The 22,146-nt window shown below is 43.0% G+C and overlaps 1 protein-coding gene across 27 annotated transcripts in view; it reads right to left on the bottom strand.

The window, feature by feature from the left end:
• The window catches only part of MAP4 (microtubule associated protein 4), a 153,086-nt gene that overhangs the window by 17,840 nt on the left and 113,100 nt on the right, over positions 1-22,146 (bottom strand). For 17 of the 27 annotated variants that reach the window (XM_061397621.1, XM_061397622.1, XM_061397628.1 and 14 more), the window contains one exon: positions 341-447. In XM_061397621.1, the coding sequence (XP_061253605.1) occupies positions 341-447 (107 nt within the window). Of the gene's footprint in view, positions 1-340; positions 448-17,973; positions 21,307-22,146 lie in introns of all 27 variants that reach the window. The other 10 variants (XM_061397620.1, XM_061397614.1, XM_061397615.1 and 7 more) reach the window with 1 other exon arrangement.

Raw genomic sequence — 22,146 nt, 5'->3', positions numbered from 1 at the left:
CACCTTAAAAATCTGTGCTCCTTTTTCATGAAGAAAGACTTCAAAATGATTTCTGAATAATTCTGTAATTCCCTTTATTGGTGTTGTTAAAGGAAGCAGAAGTATCTACAGAACAAATATTCAAGATAATAGGGTCAAAAGCAGAGATTTAAGGGTTTGAGTTAGGCCATCATGATAAAATGGGAATATAAAATATTTTCTAAGCATGTTTGAACTTGAAGAAGGAGAACACATTATTAGCTCAGAAAAAAGTAATTTCACTTGCATAATCCAAACAATAATAGCAGAAGGTAGTTTTAAAAAATTACAGCAGAAGACAACCCACCATTCTTGCACTTACCTTTGTTTTCTTCTCTGGGCTTGGTGGAAGCTCCTTGTTTGGAGGGGCGGTGATGTCATTTCCAGACACGCTTCCGGTAGGTGGTCCTTCTTCTGGTTTGGCTACTCCTAAAGGGGGGAAAGTTATGCTAAACAAATGTTTTTAACACTCATTGTGAAGATGCAAGTCTTTGCAGCGAGTGACACACCACTAACTAGCACTTCATCCTGACAAAATCCACAGAACTCTGCAGCTGAAAGTGGACAAGACTCCGCCGTTTCCCTCATTGTGACAAAGGACAGTTTTAGATTCCAGCCTGTCCCTGTGGAGAAGCAACCTAACTATGATTTGCACAAATGATCAATGGAAGGAAATAGCCCTTGAAGTTTCGTTTCCCTTCCCTGGAGACTGGCAAAGGCGTTCTGTCACCCTACCACTAACTCCCAGAGCAACAGGGACAAAAACCACTTCTACTGGAGTTTATCTCTTGGAATAAAGGGTGCTGAGAGATGGGATAAGAGCCAGATGATTATCCAATGGTCTCCCTTTACTTCCTTTCCCTGCAAAGCACCACTTTATGGAGGATGTGAGATGAACCTGATCTGGTTCTAGCGGTGACCCAGATTTCCAACAAGGCCGAGGAGACCCATGCAATCAGATCCAAGGCCAGAAATAAAGTCTATGGCCTAAGGCTATGCCCAGCAGCACCACTGTGGGGAGATGACTCCAGATTTCAATAGGCTACACCAGAAAGCATTTAAATACCACGAAACTTGTAACTTGGGTGTGGGGAGACCGTTCTAACTAGCACAATCTCTAGATGCCACAAAAGATAAGTTGGAGTATAGAAGAATAAAAAGGCTCAATGTGCCCCAAACAACAAGAAGAGTCAAAAGGCAAATGATAAACAGGAAAAAAGTATTGAACTTCGCATCAAATACACAGAGCTTATTAGGTTTACTCCTACAGATCGATAACTGCTATAAAGGCCAACAACCTACTAGAAAAATGGCCAAAAGAATATGAACGCAATTTACAGAAAAAGAAATACAGATCACTTTTGAAAATATGAAAAGATATCCAATCTTGAAGAGAAATGAGATGTAATTTCCAATCTAATATTTGTTAAAAGTCCTAAAATTTGAATGTAGCTGCTAGAGAGAATATGAGGATATACATGGCTGGCAAGTGTGTGAAGCGTACAACTCATATGCAGGGCAATCTCACAGTGCCTCTGAAAATTCCAAGTGCAGATAAATTCTAATTCAGAAGTACAATTCCTCAACATTTATCTTAGAGATATATTCACATACCTGCCAAATAGCGAATTTGCAAGCTCTTTCCCCAGAGCATTATTTCTAAAGGCAAAGTAATCAAACTACCTATAAGTCTGTTAACTGAAAACTAGTTAAAGCATACGGTAGAAATACCAACGTAACCTCTGAATCTGAAACTGGTCCAGAATCGGAATCTGACTGATAGGGAACAATCTCTTCTAAGCAAAAAGAAAAGCAAAGCACATAACTGTAGGGATAACACGAGACAATACACTTCTATTGCAAATATACTTGTGCATGCATTTTAAAAAAGTCTTTGGAAGGATCGTGATGAAACAAAACAATGGTGATTTAATTCTGGGATGGGGTGGGGGTTGGGGCACAAAACTAAAGAGGCTATATGTTTATTTTTGTGTGTGTGTGTGTAATAAAGTTTTATTAAAGTATAAAGGAGATAGAGAAAGCTTCTGACATAGGCATCAGAAGGGGGTAGAAAGAGTACCCCGAGGCTTTATGTTTATACTAAAACTTTTTACTTTGAGGTACGGGTTCACAGGAAGTTACAAAGAAATGTACAGGGAGGTTCTATGCACTGTTCACCTGGTTTCCCCCAAAGACATCCTGCGTAACTACAGTACACTATCAAAACTGGGAAGCTGATGCCTGTGCGATCCACAGAGCTGCTCAGATCTGTCCAGTTCTGCTTGCGTTCGTTTGTGTGTGTGTGTGCCCATGTAAACAGTTCTGTGCAACGTTATCACACGTGCAGCTTTACATAACCACTGCTAAGAATCAAAACGGATTAATTGTTCCACCACCACAGAGCTCCCTCATTTCACCCTTTTTATTTTTTTCATAGACACCCCAGCCCGCTTTCCCTTTCCAATCCCTTAATCTCTGGCAGCTACTCATCTGCTGGCCATCTCTAAAATACTATTTCAAGACCATTGCGTAAGTGGAGTCATACGATGCACTACTTTCGTACCTGGCCTCTGTCACTGCACAGTGCTTCTGAGCTGCATCCACGCTGTACATGATAAGTCCACGGCATGGCTGTACCGCGGTTTAGCCCTTTGTCTACTGCAGGACATTTTGGTTGTTTCTGGCTCTTTGCTATTTAGGAATTTTATTACAGGATTTTGAATAAAATAGCTTCTTTGTTACTATATGGAAATGCAGTACAGTTTCTGACATGTTCATAGGGTATCCTGTGACCTTGATAAACTAATTAGGTCTGGGGGTGCTATTTCCGGGTAGGGACGGGGAGGGTTTCCCTGCGTGTGTGGGCGGAGGCCTGCAGTGCTGCCAGGTGTGATGGGAGGCCCGGATGACCTCTGCCACTGTACCTGCAAGATGGCTGAGCCCATCCCTCTTCCTGGAAATGGGTAGGGAAATAGGGCTTCTCCTTTCTGGGTCTTTTGGCAAAAGAGAGCAGGTCTTTCATTCTTTCTTTTTGTCTTTTCTTATTTTCTCCTTTTGAAAAAAATCTATGCTTGTTGATGACTGCAGGTTGAAGATACTCTCCAGTACCCAGACCAGGACACATGGGAGGGTCTACCTCAAGCCGTGAGCCCTATCCAGCCTGCCCTCTCCCTCCTTTCTTTCACATTCCTTTTCTGATTATCTGGTACATTCTTTCCAGAGTATTTAGCTGTATTTACAAGGGTGAGCATGAAAAAGTGAATCAATGTCACTTTCTCTTGGTAGGAGATTTTCTCAAGAATAGCATTTTGTACTTTTTGATGTTTGAAACCATATATATTTCTAGTCAAAATGGAACTTTTTTACTTTTAAAAATAAGAAAAAAGAAAACCACTCCCACCATGTAAGGTATTGGTAACGTCTTTGTTCTATAGCCAGCTGAAACAGGATCCCACCAAACGTGTGACTTGCTGTCACTGGCCCCAGACCACCACAAACATTTTTCAATAAGCACACGATTTTTCAGCAAACATAAACACTTCATGAACTCTCACTGCGATGAAACAACCACACGACATTTCAACCTGCACCGCTACCACAATGTCCCCACTGTTCCACAAAGGATGTTCAAAAGGAACACATACTGCTCCACAAAACTGCTCACTTCTGATGGATCTTTCCAGTATTTGTACTAACACATGCCGGAAAACACGGGCTCAAAATCACAGCATCATCTTCAATTCCTCCCTCCTCACTGCCCCGTCTCTCTCTCTCTCATCTTCCACACCCAGTTTTCAAGTCCAGTTGATTTCACCTATGTTACACTTCCCCTATCTCAGTAGTTCACCTCTTACTACTACACGAATCCCCTGTCATCAAGGGAATTTTTTTTCCTTCAAAACCTCTAACTTCCAGTTTATCTTATTTATTGAGAACAGGTGAACTCCTCAAAGCCAGTTTTGAGCCATACTGTCATAGGCAGGCAAGCAGGATAGCTTTTTGAGCATGAGAGTAATGTTTAAACATTTTACGGGGCAAATAAGCTTGGGTTCCATACAAATTTTTAGACTTGTTATCCCATTATTTCTTGCTCAGATGTACGGATGGCTTTGGCACATTTGGTCAACCTACAACCTTCTCCAGAGGAGCCCCAGATGAAGTGGGTTGCTCAAAACGGCCAACACTGCTGAAGGCAGCTTTGGAACCTGGCAAAGAGGTGACCAGACCAAGCAGAGACAATAAGATATATTTACTCATTCTTTCCCTAAAAGAAAGAAGATATGAAAACTATAGTCAAGCAACCTTGGGTTCCTGAGATATGAAATGGCATAAAGCAGGGCATAGAACCCAAAACCATGGCAACCAATGTCCTGTGCAGACCAGAGTCATAAAGGAAGCAAAAAGTAAGAGACAGCAGAGAACAGTTTCCAGAGGGGAAGAGAATGGAACGCATGTTTAGGGGGAGCAGAGGTCCTCAGAGAGACACACGATGGCTGTAGCCAAGCTACACTTCCTGCAAGTAGATTCCCTGAGACTGCCTGTCAGTAAATACCTTTTTTATAAACTAGAGTTCCTGTGTGTGTGTTCCTATTCTATGAAACTAAATAGCAATTAAGAGAAGCCCCACAAATACTCATCACTATTCTTTTACCTAACGTGAGCTGTCTGAGCAGCACACCTTTGCCTGGAAGGCTTTCCCTCCACATAGTTAGGCAGGCTTCCAAGGCTACCTCCTCCAAAAAGTTTTCATGATTTAGAAACCCTCTCAACCCCACCTCCTCGACCGCCCTTGACCCAGCTAGTCACTTGATGGTGCCTAGGTAGTAACTGGCATATGATATGTGTGTTGAATAGTGAGTCTTTATATAGCTTTATCTATAAATTTTAGCAGTCAGCATTCAAACATCTATAAGGTGAACAGATCAGTGAGGTTTATCAGTCATCTGACATTTTTTTTTTTCCTACCAGCATGAACTTCTGTTAGTGTGAACTAAGACAAAGTTGTTCTGAAATAAATATCTTCATTTATTACCACCTAGAAGGTATACAACACTGAATTGGGCACGTGGTGATCAAGGGAAAAAAAGATGAGACAATCCTATCCGTGAGGACCTTACAGTTCTGCCACCATAGAAGGAAGCTATAGCATAGAACATTTGAGTCTTAACATTTTGGAGTCATAATAAATCATAAAGGAAATATGATGTTTATTTGGCCATCATTAAAAAAAAAAACACCACAAAACTATCAGTCTTCAAGGGTCCTTTCCCCAAGAAAATACACTTAATACTAAGAAAAAAAGTTAAAAATTTTTGAAAAAATGTACTGAGAGGTATAAATACTAGAGGAAACGGTTCCCAGAAATGGCTATTTTTTTCTTAAAACAAACAAACAAAACACACATTTTCAATCTGCATTAAGTAGCTTGTAAATCCTGATCCTTTGTACTCAAACTGGACTCAGAGGAAAGCAAGCTTTTGTAGACCACCAACAATAAGACTGGTGGGGGGCTGGGGGTGGGGAAGAGAATAAAGGGCAAGAAGACAGACAGGGGCAGCCGCGAGAACTGCAACCTTCGGCTGTTTATTAATTGCAAGTCTTTCCTCTCTCCTCTTTCCCTTTCTTCCCCTTCTCCCCACAAATCTTCCTAACACACATACACAGAGAGAAAATTAGAAGCAAGATTGGGTCAAACATGAGTAACAGGAAAAGAATATTAAATAGCCAGCTTTACAAGGCTCTTTTTCAGCTCAAACAAAAGTAAAACATTCTCAAAAGCAAAACGGGAAACAGCTCGCACCCAGACTGCGCTACTTAATGAGACGAGGCTAGTGCTGATAAAGCCATTGTGAGTCTACACAGTGACAGATTTTCAAGCAAGGAAGTCAATCGGTTGTGATTGGATGATTTAGGGCTTGGGAATCATCTGGTTCAAACCAACAGAGAGCTGAGGGGTGGGAGGATGGGGGGTGGGCTGGGCAGGGTGACATGAGGTCAAACAAGGGGCTCTGTGTCTTAAGCCCACCCCTCTCTGACCCCAATCGGCCCACGCCCTCAGTCCACACCATCTGTCACGCCAGCAGACATGCAGGCTGATCCAGCTGGAGTCACTTTGTGCACTCTCTCGCCTCACTCTCCCCAACCTTCCGACGCAAGGGAATTCAGCCTTCCCCAAGCAGTCACAGACTCCAGCAGGAATGAGCTGCCTAAGGCTCCTGCCGGTAATCTGTCACTTTGGTTCCTTCCTTGCTGTCTGCTTGTTCCCCATGGAGGCAAAATTTAGAAACATACCATCACGTGGGGTCTCTTCACACAGGAACGATGGAGTGCTCAGGGTTGCAGTGACCTCGATTTCCTTTTTCCCTGCCAGAACCGGCTGTCCTGGCTGTTTCTCACCTCCCTGGCAGACCCGGGAGCACGAATCCGTTCTTGTTTGACTAGTATCTTCCTGTCCTTTCTCTGTGCTGCTCACTTCAGGAATCTGCTCCAGCTTACCAGGGAGAGAGAACCCAGCAGTGCCCAGTTCCCTCTTCCCAGAGCTGCTGCTACTGCTGCTGCTGCTGCTGTGGTTGTTGCTGAAGTGGGTCAATTCTTCTCTCTTCTTGGCCACTGGTTCTTCACAGTTGAAAGGAGGTGTCTCTTCAGTAGACAGAACGGGCAGTTCTCCAGGGTTCAATTTGTGGCTGGTTGTCTGCTCCTCAGCCACCGTCATAGAGCGTCTAATGGCAGGAGTCCCCGGTTTTTTGGGTGCGGGACTCGGCACTGGGCTACTGGTGAGGGGCAGCAGGCCAGAAGAAAGATCTTCTCGGGCGGGATGTTCAGGATACTTGTCTGCAAGGTTGACAGCTGGGGGCACTGAGAGGTGAGAGCATTCAGACAGGGCCCGGCGCACTGCCTTTTTCTGCTGAGGGGCTTGCTCAAGCAAAGCCCCCTCCTCAGGAAAACTCAATTTCTCTACCTCCTTATCATGGACCTGGATATGAGAGCTGGCATCCCAACATTCTGGGGTGAACTCGACCCTTGTGATTGGTGGAACGGCAAGGGGTGAGTGCTCAACAGCTGGGGCTGGGTGGGCTACCGCCACCGGCAGTGAGGACCCACATTCGAGCTGCCTGGAGCTGGCACTCCCCACCCCAATCACCCGGCAGCCAGCAAGGGTGCCATTCTCCTTTCCTGGAGTTCCTTCCCTTGAGTGCTGAGGGACTTGAGCCTCTGACATTGGATGAAAGTTGGGGTTCCAAACACTGGTTTCCTGCTCCTTAACACACTGGGTGGGCATGGCAGCAGCCCCGGGGAAATGCAGATCTGGCTGGCTCTCAGTCTCTGGCGCATTCTTCCCCATCACTGTCCCCAGGACTGTAGTGGCTTTGTTTTTGTCTGGCCCCTCTCTGGGTCCCAGATGGAACTCGGCCGCCTTCTGGTACATCGAGCTCCCCTCTGAGGGATGGTAGGTGTCTGCAATCACATACCTGCTCGCAAGGTGACCCGAGGTGGCTTGATACTCCTTGCCCTGCGCTTCAATGCCGAGCTCTTTGTCTAGCTTCCCCTCAAAGAAGCAGAGCTTATTCTGCTCCAGGAAGCTGGCATTCTTCACAAGCCCGTCTTTCAGCTGCCCGTCCATGCTGACATTCAGCCCGATCTCATTCAGCTTGCCCTCTGTCCTCTGCCACTCAAACCCGGCTTGGCTCATTTCTTTCGGAGAGACTGCCCGGCACTGTGTGGGCTGGCCCTGACGGAGCTGGCTGGGAGCGGCGGTGTGCGAGGCTGGCTGCCTGTGTGAGAGCGACATCGCCTCTTCCACTGCTCTCCCCGCCTCGCTCCCGGAGCTCTCACACCACCTACGATCACATAGCTGGCAGTGACATCACACTGAGCCCCAGCATTCATGACAAAACCCATTCCCCCCCAACACTCCTCTCTCCATGAGCAGTTGGGTGCTAAATGTATTTACTAGCAGGAAAGGAAGGAAGGAATGAATGAAAAAGAAAGAGAAAACAAGGAACCTATTCCTTTCTGTACAACTGAATGTCACTGTTAAAAGTAAAAAGATAATTTTCTGCTAACTGGCATGCTGTTAAGATCTGCAATTTTAAAGATGGGACGGTGCTAATCTGGGTATGGAGGATAGTAATGATGCCAGCTTTCACCAATACAGATACATGTATACCTACACACTCGCTTATCTGACATTATGCTCACACTTCCACCCACTCAACAAAACTGTTTTAAAAATAAAGACTCATTTGCCAATCCTCAGCCACAACCCTTGAAGAACAATGACTCTATAAAAAATTGCTCATAATTTCACTTAAAAAAAACAAAACACAACAAAACCCTCAATGTAATATCAAAATTGGAGACATTCATTCCTCGGGGGAGGAGTAGGTTCACTGTCATAACAACTTGTCAAATTCACTTGAAAACTGACTTGACTGAGTCCCCAAAGCCCAGTGAAAGCTCCATCTGAAGCTCTGCATTGTGCAAGAGTCTAACAAATGGTTCATTCAAAGGTTTCTGTGATCAGTTCTTTGGCGACATGTATCCCAGCTGTAAGACACTTGTGTGACAATACGTCCCTCGTACTTCTACTCCTGCCCCTGCTCCCTCTTGGCTCCTTGGACGAGCTGTATCTCTCCTTCCTGCACCAACCCTGCTCCTTCTGGCCTGCTGATCACTGAGTTGCCACAGGAACACACTGGAGCAGTTCATCTTTCTTGGACCTCCAGCACGTAGGGATCTTGGCAATCTGTGGCCCACCAGAGCCCACTGCCCCTATGTAATTCAGTATAGTTCTCTGCTATCCTGAGCTTTGAGTTTACAAACTGTATATCCAGGACTGAGGGAACTACGAGAAAAAAGTCTCAGAAAAAAGGTTACACTGAAAGGAGATAGGTCAAACTCTGCCTTGAACAAAGCTGAGATTTGTTGCCTGGCCTGTAAGTCCCTAATTGAACTAACATAGGATATTGTGAAATATCCTACCAAGAGCACAAGAGATGTCTTTTTCTAAGATGAAGAAAAGTTGTTTTTTCTTTTTAAAATGGATTTTTTAAAAGCCATTTGCCATCAACTGCAATGATCTGATTATAGTTTTTAAATAATGTTTTTAGAAAAAAAGAGCAAGTTAAGATCGTTCTACTTTGGTCTATAAAATGAGAGATTACCAAGGCCAGCCCAGGAAAGTTTCTTTCACTGGAGCATCTGTCTCCATTACTCGCCTTCTCTGCTTACTATTCATACCCTTCATATAATTTTCTCAAGTTCCCAACTAGAGTGCAGGAGCCACGCCTAACATGCTTCCTGCATTAACGTCAGTACCTGATACAGGCTATGTTCATGGGCGGAAGAGGCAGTGTCGCAATGCTGGAAAAAATGTGACTTTGACCTCTGTTCTGAACACAATCTGAACTCATATACACTGATCCTTCATCTTAACCTTAAGGAGCTCAGGGGTATTATAGATAAAAGCACAATAAAGGTGCACTGGCAATAAAATAGAGTCACCTTACGCTACAGCAAAGCTCTCACCAAGGAAAAACGAGCAAGAGGTATAATAAAATGAAAAAATGCAGGTGGTACCAACAGGGTCATAGTTCTAACCACCAATGGGAAAAACAAAAGACGAGCCTAGGTTACAAACAGGCTTAATGACAAAACATAGTCAAATTTTGTCTTTAAAGGAATGAGGAAAGTGTGTCTTATTCCTTAGCTATCTTCTGTTACTATTTTGCTTTCTAAAGAGAACTTACATTCACGTTGGTGTCCTGTTACAGCTCTCAGAACTGTGAGAGCATCCCTTCAGGCTGCTTCTGAGTGAACAAGCAGGTCCTCCTGCTTCACTAAGAAAACACGGGGATCCAGAGGCTTTTCAAGAGGGAGGGGACAGAGTGGCTTAGAGTTTCATTACACGACTGCTTTGCAGTACATAGCAAGGAAAAGACCACACGGAACAAGAATGAATGGCTTTATTCATCTCCCAGTGAGGTGCTACCTGGATGGTAAATCAAGAGAAAAACCTAGTACAGAATAATTAGTAAAATCTGAGGAAGGCCCTGTCAGTCCCTAGTCCAATTCAGAATTACAGACACAGTCTCACTCACGAATGCACACTCACCCACAGGAGGCAGCTGTGTCAAGGACCTCAAGCCTCATCGGTCACTGTGATAGCTTATCACGTAGGCGAATGAGGAACCTGAAGTCTTAAAAGGATGAGCATGCCCAGGCAAAAAGAAATGTGCTCAAGAACGCGAAGACATAAATTCTAGGCTCAGCTGCCACTAGAATTCCTTGCCTCTGGGTTCTGATTCTCCTCATTCGGAACCCACAGAAATGTCACCTCCTCTGTAAAGTCTCCTAGACCTCCAACTCCCAAACTGAATTCTTCATACTGTCATAGAATATACTTGACCTACCTACCTCTTCTTAGGATTTGGAAACTACACCCTAATCTTTTCCTTATATGCCTTTCGTGGAAGCTTCTAGAAGGCAGGAATAAGATCTGTCCACCTCTGCTCTGAAGGTGCCCAGCAGTGTTGGGTACATATTAAGTAGGCTCGCAAAAAAGTTCTGCTCAAGGAGAAACGGACAGATTCCGTTCACAGACTTCTATCATTTGGCCTGATCTCTCCCATCATTAAACTCATCTAGACAAGTGGTGATTCGGAATGCCCTTCAGGCTGAAGGTTTTTAAGTTCCATTATGTCTGAGTCTGAGGAAAGTGCACGGATTTTCTCGCATGTATGGTCAGAAGGTAACCTCTACGGTTCTTTTATCAGACTGTATAATGACTTGTCAAGCTTTCAAGGGCGCTGGCACAGCTTGATCTCAGCAGATTCCCTGGCAGACGTTTTTGGTTTTTTGCCCTTTGTCTTGAGCTTGTACTCAACCCGTTCAAGGCCTTAGTTTTGATATGCTCCACAACTGGTTTCTCTGCATTCTTTCAGTTACCAAGGGAACAAAACTACTTCCCAGATTGACCAAATGTTCCCAGTTACTGTCTCCAGGAAACAATTTCTAATAAATTATCATTACAATGAAGTCAGTAAGTCTACTGGTTACAGTGATGGATGACATTCTTCACTAATCAAAGCTAAAGATTGTGAAGCTGCAATCTAGTTTCTTACCTGGAAGTAAAGGCTGCTTGTATTTATATATAAATACACATGTATGCAAAAATATTTCAAATTCATATTCTACTAAATTTTAGAACCATCTCTTAGTACATGTTTAACTCAAAAAAATCATGATTCTTCCTGATTAACTCTCAAAAGTTGGGAAGCAGAGAAGGAAAAAACTGAAGCTAGTTACCTGATTTACATGACCTTTGATAAAGGTAGTTTACCAGGATCCACAAAATGGATGCCACCTCAGTCACCCCTGAATCTAAGTCAGGCTGAAAAGGGAAGCACCTGTCAAACCTAAAACACACCAAACACAATCCTCCAACTCAGCTTCAGCCAGTTCACCTTACCCTAGAAAACAGGACCTGCCAGCCTTATATAAGGAAACCCTAGGCCTCAAAAACCAGTCATGCCCTATTTCCCCCAGTTGCCACTTATAATGCTCTATAAAACTCACTCTTGCTCAGAATCTCTCAGGAAAAGTAGTTCACTGCTCTCCACTGTACGCCCCCAATCTATGGATTGTTCTCCCTTAAGTTAAGGACATCAAGTTCAATACTAAATTGCATTATTTTTGTCATTTAACAGGCCAAAGTATTAAAATGTTTATAGATGAAAGTCCTTGAAGAAGTACAACTGAAAAATCCCAGGCCTTTGAATACTGAGCCAGGCATAGCCTCCCTGAAAAAGATACAGAGAATACCTTGCTTACTAGCTCTTCAAACTTCTAGACCCACAAAATGTCATGTCCTCCAGGAAGCTTTCTCTTGCTCTCCTAAGAGGCCTTAAGTTACTTTCTGCTCTGTATTCCCATAGCTCAAACTATTATAGAACTTATCTCACTAGAATAAAACTTATGTGTTATCTCCTTACTCAACAATCCTTGAGGCTTGTAAAGACACATTCTTGTAAAGGATGTGTCTTCTCAATCTACCCTTAGAATGTGAGAGTAATGATACGTTACAATGTTTGTTCAATGAATGAACTAAATACTAAAACATCCAATTCATGTTGCTGCTGCTGCTAAGTCGCTTTCAGTCGTGTCCGACTCTGTGTGACCCCACAGACGGCAGCCCACCAGGCTCCCCGTCCCTGGGATTCTCCCTGTCCACTATTTGCAGAGCAATAGACAATGTTTATATGACGATCAGATTTTTGTCTAAACTTAAACAAATAACCATCATTGCTAAACAGCTTAAAAACCAGCAATTTTAGTCTGTTCATGGCTGAATGACCTACTTAATGTCACAGGTAAAAATAAGAATGGAAGTCCCCTCTACTGACCACTGCATATTTTAAAGAAGTAAAAATACCTACAACACCAAAAGTCAGAAGCAAGTTACTTTCGGTTTTCATTTGCTGTGTGACTCCTCCAATGCTACTGTCAGTCAGAGGGTAAAGAAAAGTGAGTGGTGAGGGAGTGTGAGGGGAAGAAACTCCTTTGAAAGTAGAATAACCAATATTTGCTGGACTCATTTCCTAGAACATTTAGATGTTCAAAGAAGGCGAATGGTAGCCCAGAACTGTTCAAGGATTAAAACAGTTTAACTGAGCATGCAGGAAGTTTCAACAAATGATAACTGATTTAAATTATGGAACATACAGAACTTCCCAATAACTTTCATTAATACGTAGCTAGTAAAAAGATGGGCAACAGTGGAAACAGTGTCAGACTTTATTCTTTGGGGCTCCAAAATCACTGCAGATGGTAATTGTAGCCATGAAATTAAAAGACGCTTACTCCTTGGAAGGAAAGTTATGACCAAGCCAGATAGCATATTCAGAAGCAGAGATATTACTTTGCCAACAAAGGTCCGTCTAGTCATGGCTATGGTTTTTCCAGTGGTCATGTATGGATGTGAGAGTTGGACTGTGAAGAAAGCTGAGCACCGAAGAATTGATGCTTTTGAACTGTGGTGTTGGAGAAGACTCTTGAGAGTCCCTTGGACTGCAAGGAGACCCAACCAGTCCATCCTAAAGGAGATCAGTCCTAGGTGTTCATTGGAAGGACTGATGCTGAAGCTGAAACTCCAATACTTTGGCCACCTCATGCCAAGAGCTGACTAATGGAAAAGATTCTGATGCTGGGAGGGATTGGGGGCAGGAGGAGAAGGGGACGACAGAGGATGAGATGGCTGGATGGCATCACCAACTTGATAGACGTGAGTCTGAGTGAACTCCGGGAGATGGTGATGGACAGGGAAGCCTGGCGTGCTGTGATTCATGGGGTTGCAAAGAGTCGGACACGACTGAGCGACTGAACTGAACTGAACTGAGTAAAAAGAAAACAAGCCAGAAAATGAGAGGGAAAGTGGGAAGAAGGCAATTAGGAAACTTCACAAATGGCACTACATTTAAGATATTCTCAAATGGGCACATCTCCAGTTGTAAGACTGTAGTGAGCTCTAAGATTACAAACGATTTTTTCATCTGCTGAGCATATTTTGTTTATGCACAAGGGCCTTGAAACTGTTAGGAAATGGTGTTTATAAATTACTTCAAGTTTCACACCAAGAGAATTTCCTACCATAAACTGATATTCCCAACTGTTCTAAGACAGTAGGTCGGCTCAAACAAACTGAAGAAAAAGGAACGCAGCCAGATAAAAGGGAGAAAAGGCTCTCACTGTGGCAAAGGGAAGGGCCTATCTATGGACCTGTGATAACTGTCCCACGCCCAGCTCTCCCTGGCTTCCTTCTGGGGGAGCACCTACTGTAGAGCCACTGGATACACTAGAATCCAGGAAGGATCTCCCCATCAGAATAGCTCCCCCCTACACAAAACACACAGTCCCCAAAGAAGAACTTTTCTGACAAGCTGATCTCAGATTTCCTAAAGTATCTCAATGTTCCCTGCTTAGAACAACATGCATAATATGCAAAGGAACCTTCTGCTGAAGTTTCCCTAAACTTAAGGCATGAAAAAAGAGAGGAATCATTACGCTGGAAGAGACTTTAGCAGTATACTTACTTTCTCTACTTCCAAAGAAGATAAGCCTAGTAAAAGGTAACTCATTTATAATTCAAAAACTGTCATTAGGCATCATATATATAAAGTCAAGCTCTATGCTGGGTATTAGGGAGAACACATGAATAAATCAAACACAGTCTCTGCTTAGAGACTAAAATGCTGGACAGACCTAGATTCTAATCCTAAATTAGATTCTGATTCAGTTTATGTCCTCATGATGTGTCTCCATTTTCCAACTAGAAAAGTGCTCAGTAATACAACTTAGGTATTAGAATTTAAAAAATATAATTACTAATCATCAACCTTCACCCTTTTTTTTTTTTTTAAGAACCTAAAGCTTCTAGAAGGTTCCTCTGAGGCAAGAATGAGAAAAGCATGGCCCTGAGAGTCAGAAAGACTTGAGTTCAAATTCTATTCTGCCATATTACTATCTGTGTGACCTTACCATGGTCATGACCTCCACAGTCATAACATGGGAAGCCTCCATCTTCTCACATGTAAAATGGGGAGAATCATTCAAAGTACCGTAGGCTGAGTGCACGTGTTTGTGTACATGACTATCCACCTACCTACCTGCAGACAACCAGGCACTTAGTACTCACTTAACATGTGGTAACTGCTATAATTTTTATGGATACCTCTAATAACACATTGTTCAAACCCTGAACGCCATGGGTAACACCATCTGACCACAGGAGATGATTCAAAGTGAAGAACAAAAGTAAAATTTACTAAGTAAAAAGTAAAATTTACTAAGCCCTGTTACCAGGTCTGTTACCAGTTATGCATGCAACATCAGAGCCCACATGAACCAACGGTGATTGGGCATAAGGGGTCACCCTGCCCCATTCCCCAGGACAAACCCAGACACTCCCCATTCCAATGCAGTCCCCTGCCTCAGAGCACAGCCTTGCTCAACACTCTGTGCACTGGAACATTCACCTGCTCTCTGAACACCTTCAAATAAGACTTAGTAGAAATATACAAGATATGCACAAAGGAAATATCAAAATATCAGCAAGGGATGAAAACACATAAACTTACAACGTGTGATATTACTGAACATGGCATGTATTATGTTGTTGGATAGAAAATCTCAGTATATACAACAACTCTCCCTAGGGTAATCTATACATTTACTGTGATTTCAAGAACAAGATTGACTGACTCCCCCCTGCAAAACTATGAACCAACTGTCAAGTTTATATGAAATAATAAGCAAAAATAGTAAGGAAAACTGTGAAAAATAGAGTGAGATGTGGGGCTAGACCTATTAGATATTAAAATATATTATTAAGCCACACTGTGTTACTTAGAGCACGACAAAGGTGGCATTTCAGAGGGAGCTACAGTACCCCAACACAGTAGGAAAATCAACTAATTGTGTCTCACATCTCATAAATAAAAAACAAAGACACAGAAACAAATAAGCAAATTCTACACTGATCAGAAAGATTAAAAATGTGAAAAATTTAAATGTTTTATAAACTCAGAGTAGATACAGCTTTCATAAACTGGATAACAAAGCAAGTCATTTAAGAAGTAAAACACAAAATAAACTTATACCAAGAATAAATTTTTTAACCTATTAGGTTGGCACACCTAACAAAAAAGAAAAACCACACTATTAGAGAAAGTACAGGGGAACAAGTACTGGTCTAGATCAGGGTGGAGAACAGCTCTGGTGCAGCTCTGGCCCGATGAGGAACTTCGGCAACACCGATCAAAATGACAAACACATATTCTTCAAGCCAGAGGTGTTCAAAGCCCCTTTTTATTATATAGATATACTTTTAAAAGTATATACGTAAGTATGACATTCTGTATGTACAAGATTAGTTTATGTACCTGGTTTCTAATAGGAAAAAAAAAGGAAAACACCTATTCATCTATCAATAAAGAAGTAGTAAAATACATTAGGGTTATTTCCATGCAATGAAATACTATACAGCTATTTAAAAAGGGGGCTTCCCAGGTGGTGCCAGTGGTGAAGGATCCACCTGCCAATGCAGGAGATGCGGGTTCTACACCTGGGTTGGGAAGATTCCCTGGAGTAGGAAATGCCAACCCACTCTGGTATTCTTGCTTGGAGATCCCATGGACAGAGGAGCCTGGCTACAGTCCATGGGATCACAAAGAGCGGGACATGACTTGGCACGCATGCACACATTTAAAAAAAGACTGAGGCCCCTTGCTTTGCTGATTTATAAAGAGCTCTAAAATAATTAGGTTTACAAAGCAAGGTACATGTCATTATGCATGGTATATCTCACTTTTATAAAATCAGGAAACACATGTCATTGATTCTTTATGCATAAATTGTCTGGAAGGCTGTGTAAGACACTAAACATTGGTTGCCTCTGCAGAGAGAAACTTGGATGGGGCTTAAAAGAGAGAAGCAGACTTACATTTTACTGCATATCCTTTTATACCATGTGAATGTATTAGCCTATTCAAAAATTAATTTTTGAGAATTTTAATTTTACCTACTAAAGTTTTAATTAGCAAAAAAAAAAAAAAGGATAGATTGTCCTTAGGGAGAAGGTGTGATAAAATCTAGAGAAGATATTTTGTCCAAGATAAATCACTGCCTCCTTGGCCACTCTGCAAAGCTACTCCTAACACATGTCTCTGAGGGTGGCTAGCCAAGGGAGGGGCCCAAAAGTCTTGTAGCACCTGCTTTGTTTCCTCAACAATCAGAAAAATCCTCTACATTTTCCAGCAATTCTGAGCTAAAACAGATGCCTACGTTTCAGAAAACTTAACATGTTATCTTTTAATTACTGCTGAAACAAAAGAAAGGGTCTAGAAGCTACAACTAATGAACCAGATAGAGGGCTGGGAATCTTAATGAAAGCTGGAAGCACTTTACATACATTCTCATTTCTGGCCTTGACAATAGGGTAGCTAATAGAAAGAAGATACAAAAATGGAAAAGATCAGAATGTCTTAGGCAAATAGCAATGTTTAAGCATTCTCTACTCACAGAACACACATTCCTTACTGGGTACAAATTCATGCAAAGCACAAGCTCTACCCAAAATAACAAGTCCATACCATGCAGAACACCATCCCATGATGAAGCCCCTCCAAAAACCTAACTGGCTACCCCAAGGCCAACCAGCGTGTTTTCATTTCTGGAGTTAGTAGCTACCTCATGCAAGCTAGGAAACAGTGATTAAGAAACAGCATCGTTTGTAGGCTGTGAACAACTTCAAAGGCCATGATGAGATGTATACTTTTCAGGGAAAAAAATAACAAAAACAGATACAGCTCCATCATTGAGAGATCATTTCCCAGTATGAGAAACACAAATATATAAAGTCTGTGCCTACCAATCTGGTTGGAGGCTACCATAAAGGGCCTTCCATTTCCATTTACTCCAAAAGCAATTTGGATATTGATCCCACCGGCATAAGCTACATACGTATACTGGAAAAAAAATCCCCAACACAGCTGGACATGAAATGTTTTCTTTCCTCCTGTGAATCCTTATACAAAATAATGGTTAAAATTTGGCTGTACACATAGGAGGTACATTATTTTTGTTGTTTAATTGAGAATATTGTGGATGGTGACAGGCTTCCTGCTAAACAATTCATCGTTTGAAATTCAACTTCCCCTGAAAGTCAAGGTTCAGTGCTGGGTAAAAAGGCATGCAACCAGGTCACCAGCCTCCCAAGCTGGACACAAGGCATGCCTTGGCTGCAGAAAACACGTAATTAGCAGTTACAGGTCTTCATGCCAACAAATTAACGGTTAACAAGGATGATTAGAGTCAATGAAACCAAAGCACAAGCTCTTTGCCTTTTTGATGCTGACCAAAAGCCACAAGCACACACATTTCCCCACGGCAGGTGCATACCACTGGACTTGAGTTGCTTGGATCGCTCTCGCTCCTGGATGGTAGATTTTGGTAAAAGTGGAGTCAGTCCTCGGGACTTGGTAGGTCTCATGTAGCCTTTCATGGGTTCGGCCACTCTGCTTTTATCTTCCTTCTTCCCTTCTCCCAGAGCCTTTGATTCAGATTTTTCTGTCATTTTCTTAGGTGCCTCCAAGACCTTGCCTTTGGATTCTGGGAGTTGAGGAGCTTCAGAAGCAGTTACTACTAACTCATCTATCATTGTTGAAGATGTCACTTCAATTTTGCCATCTAAGACATCTGACTGGAGTTCTGGTGGTGCCAAGGAAACATATGCCATTTCTCTGATGTCAGAATCCAGACTGATTTCTTCCAATTTATCCTTTTTATCCTTTTCACTTTCTGGAAGCGAGAGAGTCATATCTACCTCCTTATTCAAATTATCTGGGCCCTTGGAATCTCTACCTTCAGTACTTTGGTCCTCACAGAAACTGGGCTTTTGTGCTTTGTCTCCCAGTAGGTGAGGAATTGAAACTGGAGCAGAACCTTGCTCAGACTCTTTGTTTACTGGACATGTTGGGAAATTACTCCTATCTGCACATGCTTCTAGGCGTCTGACCTCACCTGCCAGGCTGGGTTCGTTTGCCAGCACTCCAGAAAGAAGGTGTCCCCCTGCTGGCTCTGTGGTTTCCTCTACTGAGTGCTTTGAGGCACCACAGGGCGTGGACTCAGAGTCTCCTATCACATGCTCTCCATCTCTCCCTGCTTCATTTTTCATGGCACCAGCAAGCTCACCTTTATCCTGAAGACAGTTAGAATGATTGTTAACTGTTTCTATGGCTGTTGTCAGAGTTGAGGCAACTCCTCCTGTGCTCATAGAGGGCATAACAGCAGAGGGACCCTCGGGTCTTTGTTCCTTTGGGACTCCTTCTTTGCTGTAACTATCTACCTCTAATAATTTGGGAATCTGGGCTGGAGCTGTCTCTTGCTTACTTTCTGTCAAGGTGCCTGGAAATGAATCACTTTCCTTTACTACTTGAGAAGTAGAAGTGGGTGGTTTTTCACAGGCTGCTGGTTCCTGAGCCTCTAGGGGGACTGACTTTTTCATCAACCCTGGTGGAGTTCTGGGGCAGGTAAATGTAATATTGCTATTTTCGTCCACATAGCCCATTCCTTCAATTCTGTGGTCCCCTATGGTTTCCATGGGAACATGTATTTTTGTTGCATCTATCTTATTCTCCAGAGTGTGCTTCTCAGGGAAACTATTTTTAGTCTTTATGCTTTTTCCATCATTACTCCTTTTACTTGGTTTGTCAGCCACTGCAGTGTGTCCTTTGGCCACATCTGTCTTATTCTCCTCAGCCAGGACTGAAGGAACAAATCCTGCCCCCGGGATTTGGTCTTGGCAATTCACGTCTGTCATCTTGGTAGCCATTTCAGTAACAGGAGAATCCTTGCCTGTGTTTGTTTTATTTCCGCCAAGAGCCCCAAATTCAAAAGAATTAGCCTCCACATTTCTACCCTTTTGGTCATCTGCTTCCACTGTGGGTGTATCTGAGGTATGTGAGCACAAAGGGACAGTAGGCTCCGACTCCTTGTTTTGATGGGGAGTACTATCGGTAACCCCATCCTTCCTTACGAAAGGCGGGTTAAGGATTTCTTCCTTCCTCTCCATTCTAGCAGGCTGTGTGGAATAATTATTTTTATACTTTTTGGTTTTGCCTTCACTGCCTCTTTTTTTAGGCTTTTCAAAAATCCAAGGAGCTGCCTCATGACCCATCCAAGGACACTTTTCCTCCTTGCTCTGGTTGCTGACCCCCATGTCTGTGGCTACAGCGCCTCTTTCTGCTCTAGCACTGGAAGCCTGAATCATGCCTGACCCGTTTCCCAAAGGAATCAATGCCTGCAAGGTGCTCGCCACCCTAGGGTCCATCATCTCCTTAGGTTCCCCCATCACTATTGCTTCAGTGAGCACAGCCACAGTCCCTGGCTGCTTTGAAGAATCCAGCCCCAACTCCTCACTTTTATCCCCAGTAGCCATCCTCCCACTTGGCACAAAGACAGCTCTGCTGTCCTGGCTATCTGCAAGGAACGGTGGCTCAGACTTTGCTCTCACCTTCCCAGAACTTGCTCTCACCTTCCCAGAACTTGTCTTCCCCTTCCTGCTTTTGCCATCACCTGCCATCCTCTTAAATGGTTCATTCCCTAGTCCAGGGGCCTGAGCTAACACTGTGTCCTGCAGCTGCTCAGAAGCCAAGATGCTGTTCTCATGTCTTTGCTTGGGAACACTTTCCTTTTTTAGTTCTTTAACCTCTTCAGCTCCTTCAGAAAACTCTTTCTGTTTGTCATTCTGCAGTTCAGTCATTTTACTTTCATCATTCCCTTCTTTTAGACTATTTCCTAATGGATCACCTGCTGTCACAGTGGATATGGAAGCAGGCAGTTCTTTTGCTGCACTGGGTTTTGAAACTCCACCCACAGCCTCTTGGTTCATGATGGGAGTGCAACTCTCTTTGGGTCTGACCTCCAAAGGAATTTCTACTTTGTGTGAAGAAACCTCTGTCAGGGGTCCTTTCAGACTGAGGGAGCGGACTGTCTGGCTTTCATCTGCAGGCATCTGGAGGTGGGGTGCAGCCTGCAGTATGCACTCATCTTGCAGCAATTTCTTCTCCTGGCCCTGTGGTGCTGACTTGTTACCTTTCACCTGTGCCTCAACTCTCTGTTTGGGCTGAGAATTTACCGTAGTTTTCGGGGCTTCTTCCAAAGGACGTGAAGGAATACTTAGACTGTCTGAGACAAAGCTCTCAGCCACCAGTTTGGCTTCTCTGGAATCAGTTTCACATACCCCTTTCAAGTCGTCTCTGGACACTAGTCCATGTTCTGTGCCCACAGTGGTGGGCTGGCTGGGGGGCACAGCTGACTTTTGTGAGTCAGTGGCAAAGGAATAACCTTTAGTCTCGTCTCCATTGTCATCATCCCAAGGTCCCCCAGCCCGGGGTTGAGAATACCTCTTCTGCTTTGGTTTCTTCTTTTTTTTCTTCATCATCATTGGTGAGCTTTCTATATCCCAGGCCTCCCTGCCAAGATCCCTCTGAGGTTCAAGGAAGTCACCACGAATAGTTTTCCTCTGGTTCCCAGGCTCACCACAGGAAGACGAACCAGAAACCCAACCCAGCTCAGACAAAGGGCAAGGGCCCAGCCCAGGATCAAGAGTCTTCCATGGAGAAGAGCCTCCCAGCAGCTCAGGAGGGACCCTGGAAGGCCTGGGCCGGGTGGGCCGGGCGGACCTGCGGTCACTGGGTCTGCACGCTGGTTTGGCTTGTGTGGGAGGGGTACCTGCAATACATGAAGCTGGCTAAAATTCCAAACAGAAAATCCCTCGTTACTGTTTCTTTTTTTAAAAATCCATTTACTGACATTTAAATAGTGACATTTTCACCAACCCACAAACTGATTCATTTAGGAAAAGTTTTTTCCAAAACATTTCTCATTCTTAACTGGGATCAACACATATTTAACAAAGACCCAAGATCATCATCTCAGGTGAAGACTTTTTTTTCCTGCAAAACAGATTTACAAAATATTTGAAACTTGAGAAAAGAAATTCAAACAGAGATCTTCTGAACTGTATAATATACACCCAAATACCTATAAATCTCAACTGATCCTTATTTGTAATTATTGTTAACAGGTACATAATTCCCAAGATAATAACAATGGTAAGCTCCTCTTTTGCTCCCATTGATTAACTGAATGAAATATATATGATTTTACAATTCTAATAGTCTGTCACCAAAATTATACTACTTATCAATATTATACCAATTACTTGGGAAACAGACCAGAAGAACAGAACTATACTACTTTAAGAAAAAAAAAAGAAAGGGAAAAAAAGAAGAAAAAGAAAAGTTACTGAATTAGTATTTTGACCAGAGAAACAGCCACACTATTTCAGAACCAGAGCCTCCTACTTTGAAAGACAAATGTGTTAAATTTCAATGTTCTGTTGCTAAAGGTACTTCCCAAAAGACAGAGATATATACATAATGAAAATAGAGTGATGAATTAGAACAATTAGGGTGAGCATCCTTGGAAAAGTTTCAGGAAGTCAGCTAGTACCACCTCTGGCCTCTTAGTTAATGAATGAAGTATGGATCCAAGATCCTGGAAAGAGAC

This window comes from Bos javanicus, chromosome 22 (genome assembly GCF_032452875.1).
Source record: "Bos javanicus breed banteng chromosome 22, ARS-OSU_banteng_1.0, whole genome shotgun sequence".
NCBI classification, from domain to species: Eukaryota; Metazoa; Chordata; class Mammalia; order Artiodactyla; family Bovidae; genus Bos; species Bos javanicus.
The sequence above is the reverse complement of the archived record's forward strand: the minus strand, read 5'-3'. Positions and strand labels throughout refer to the sequence as shown.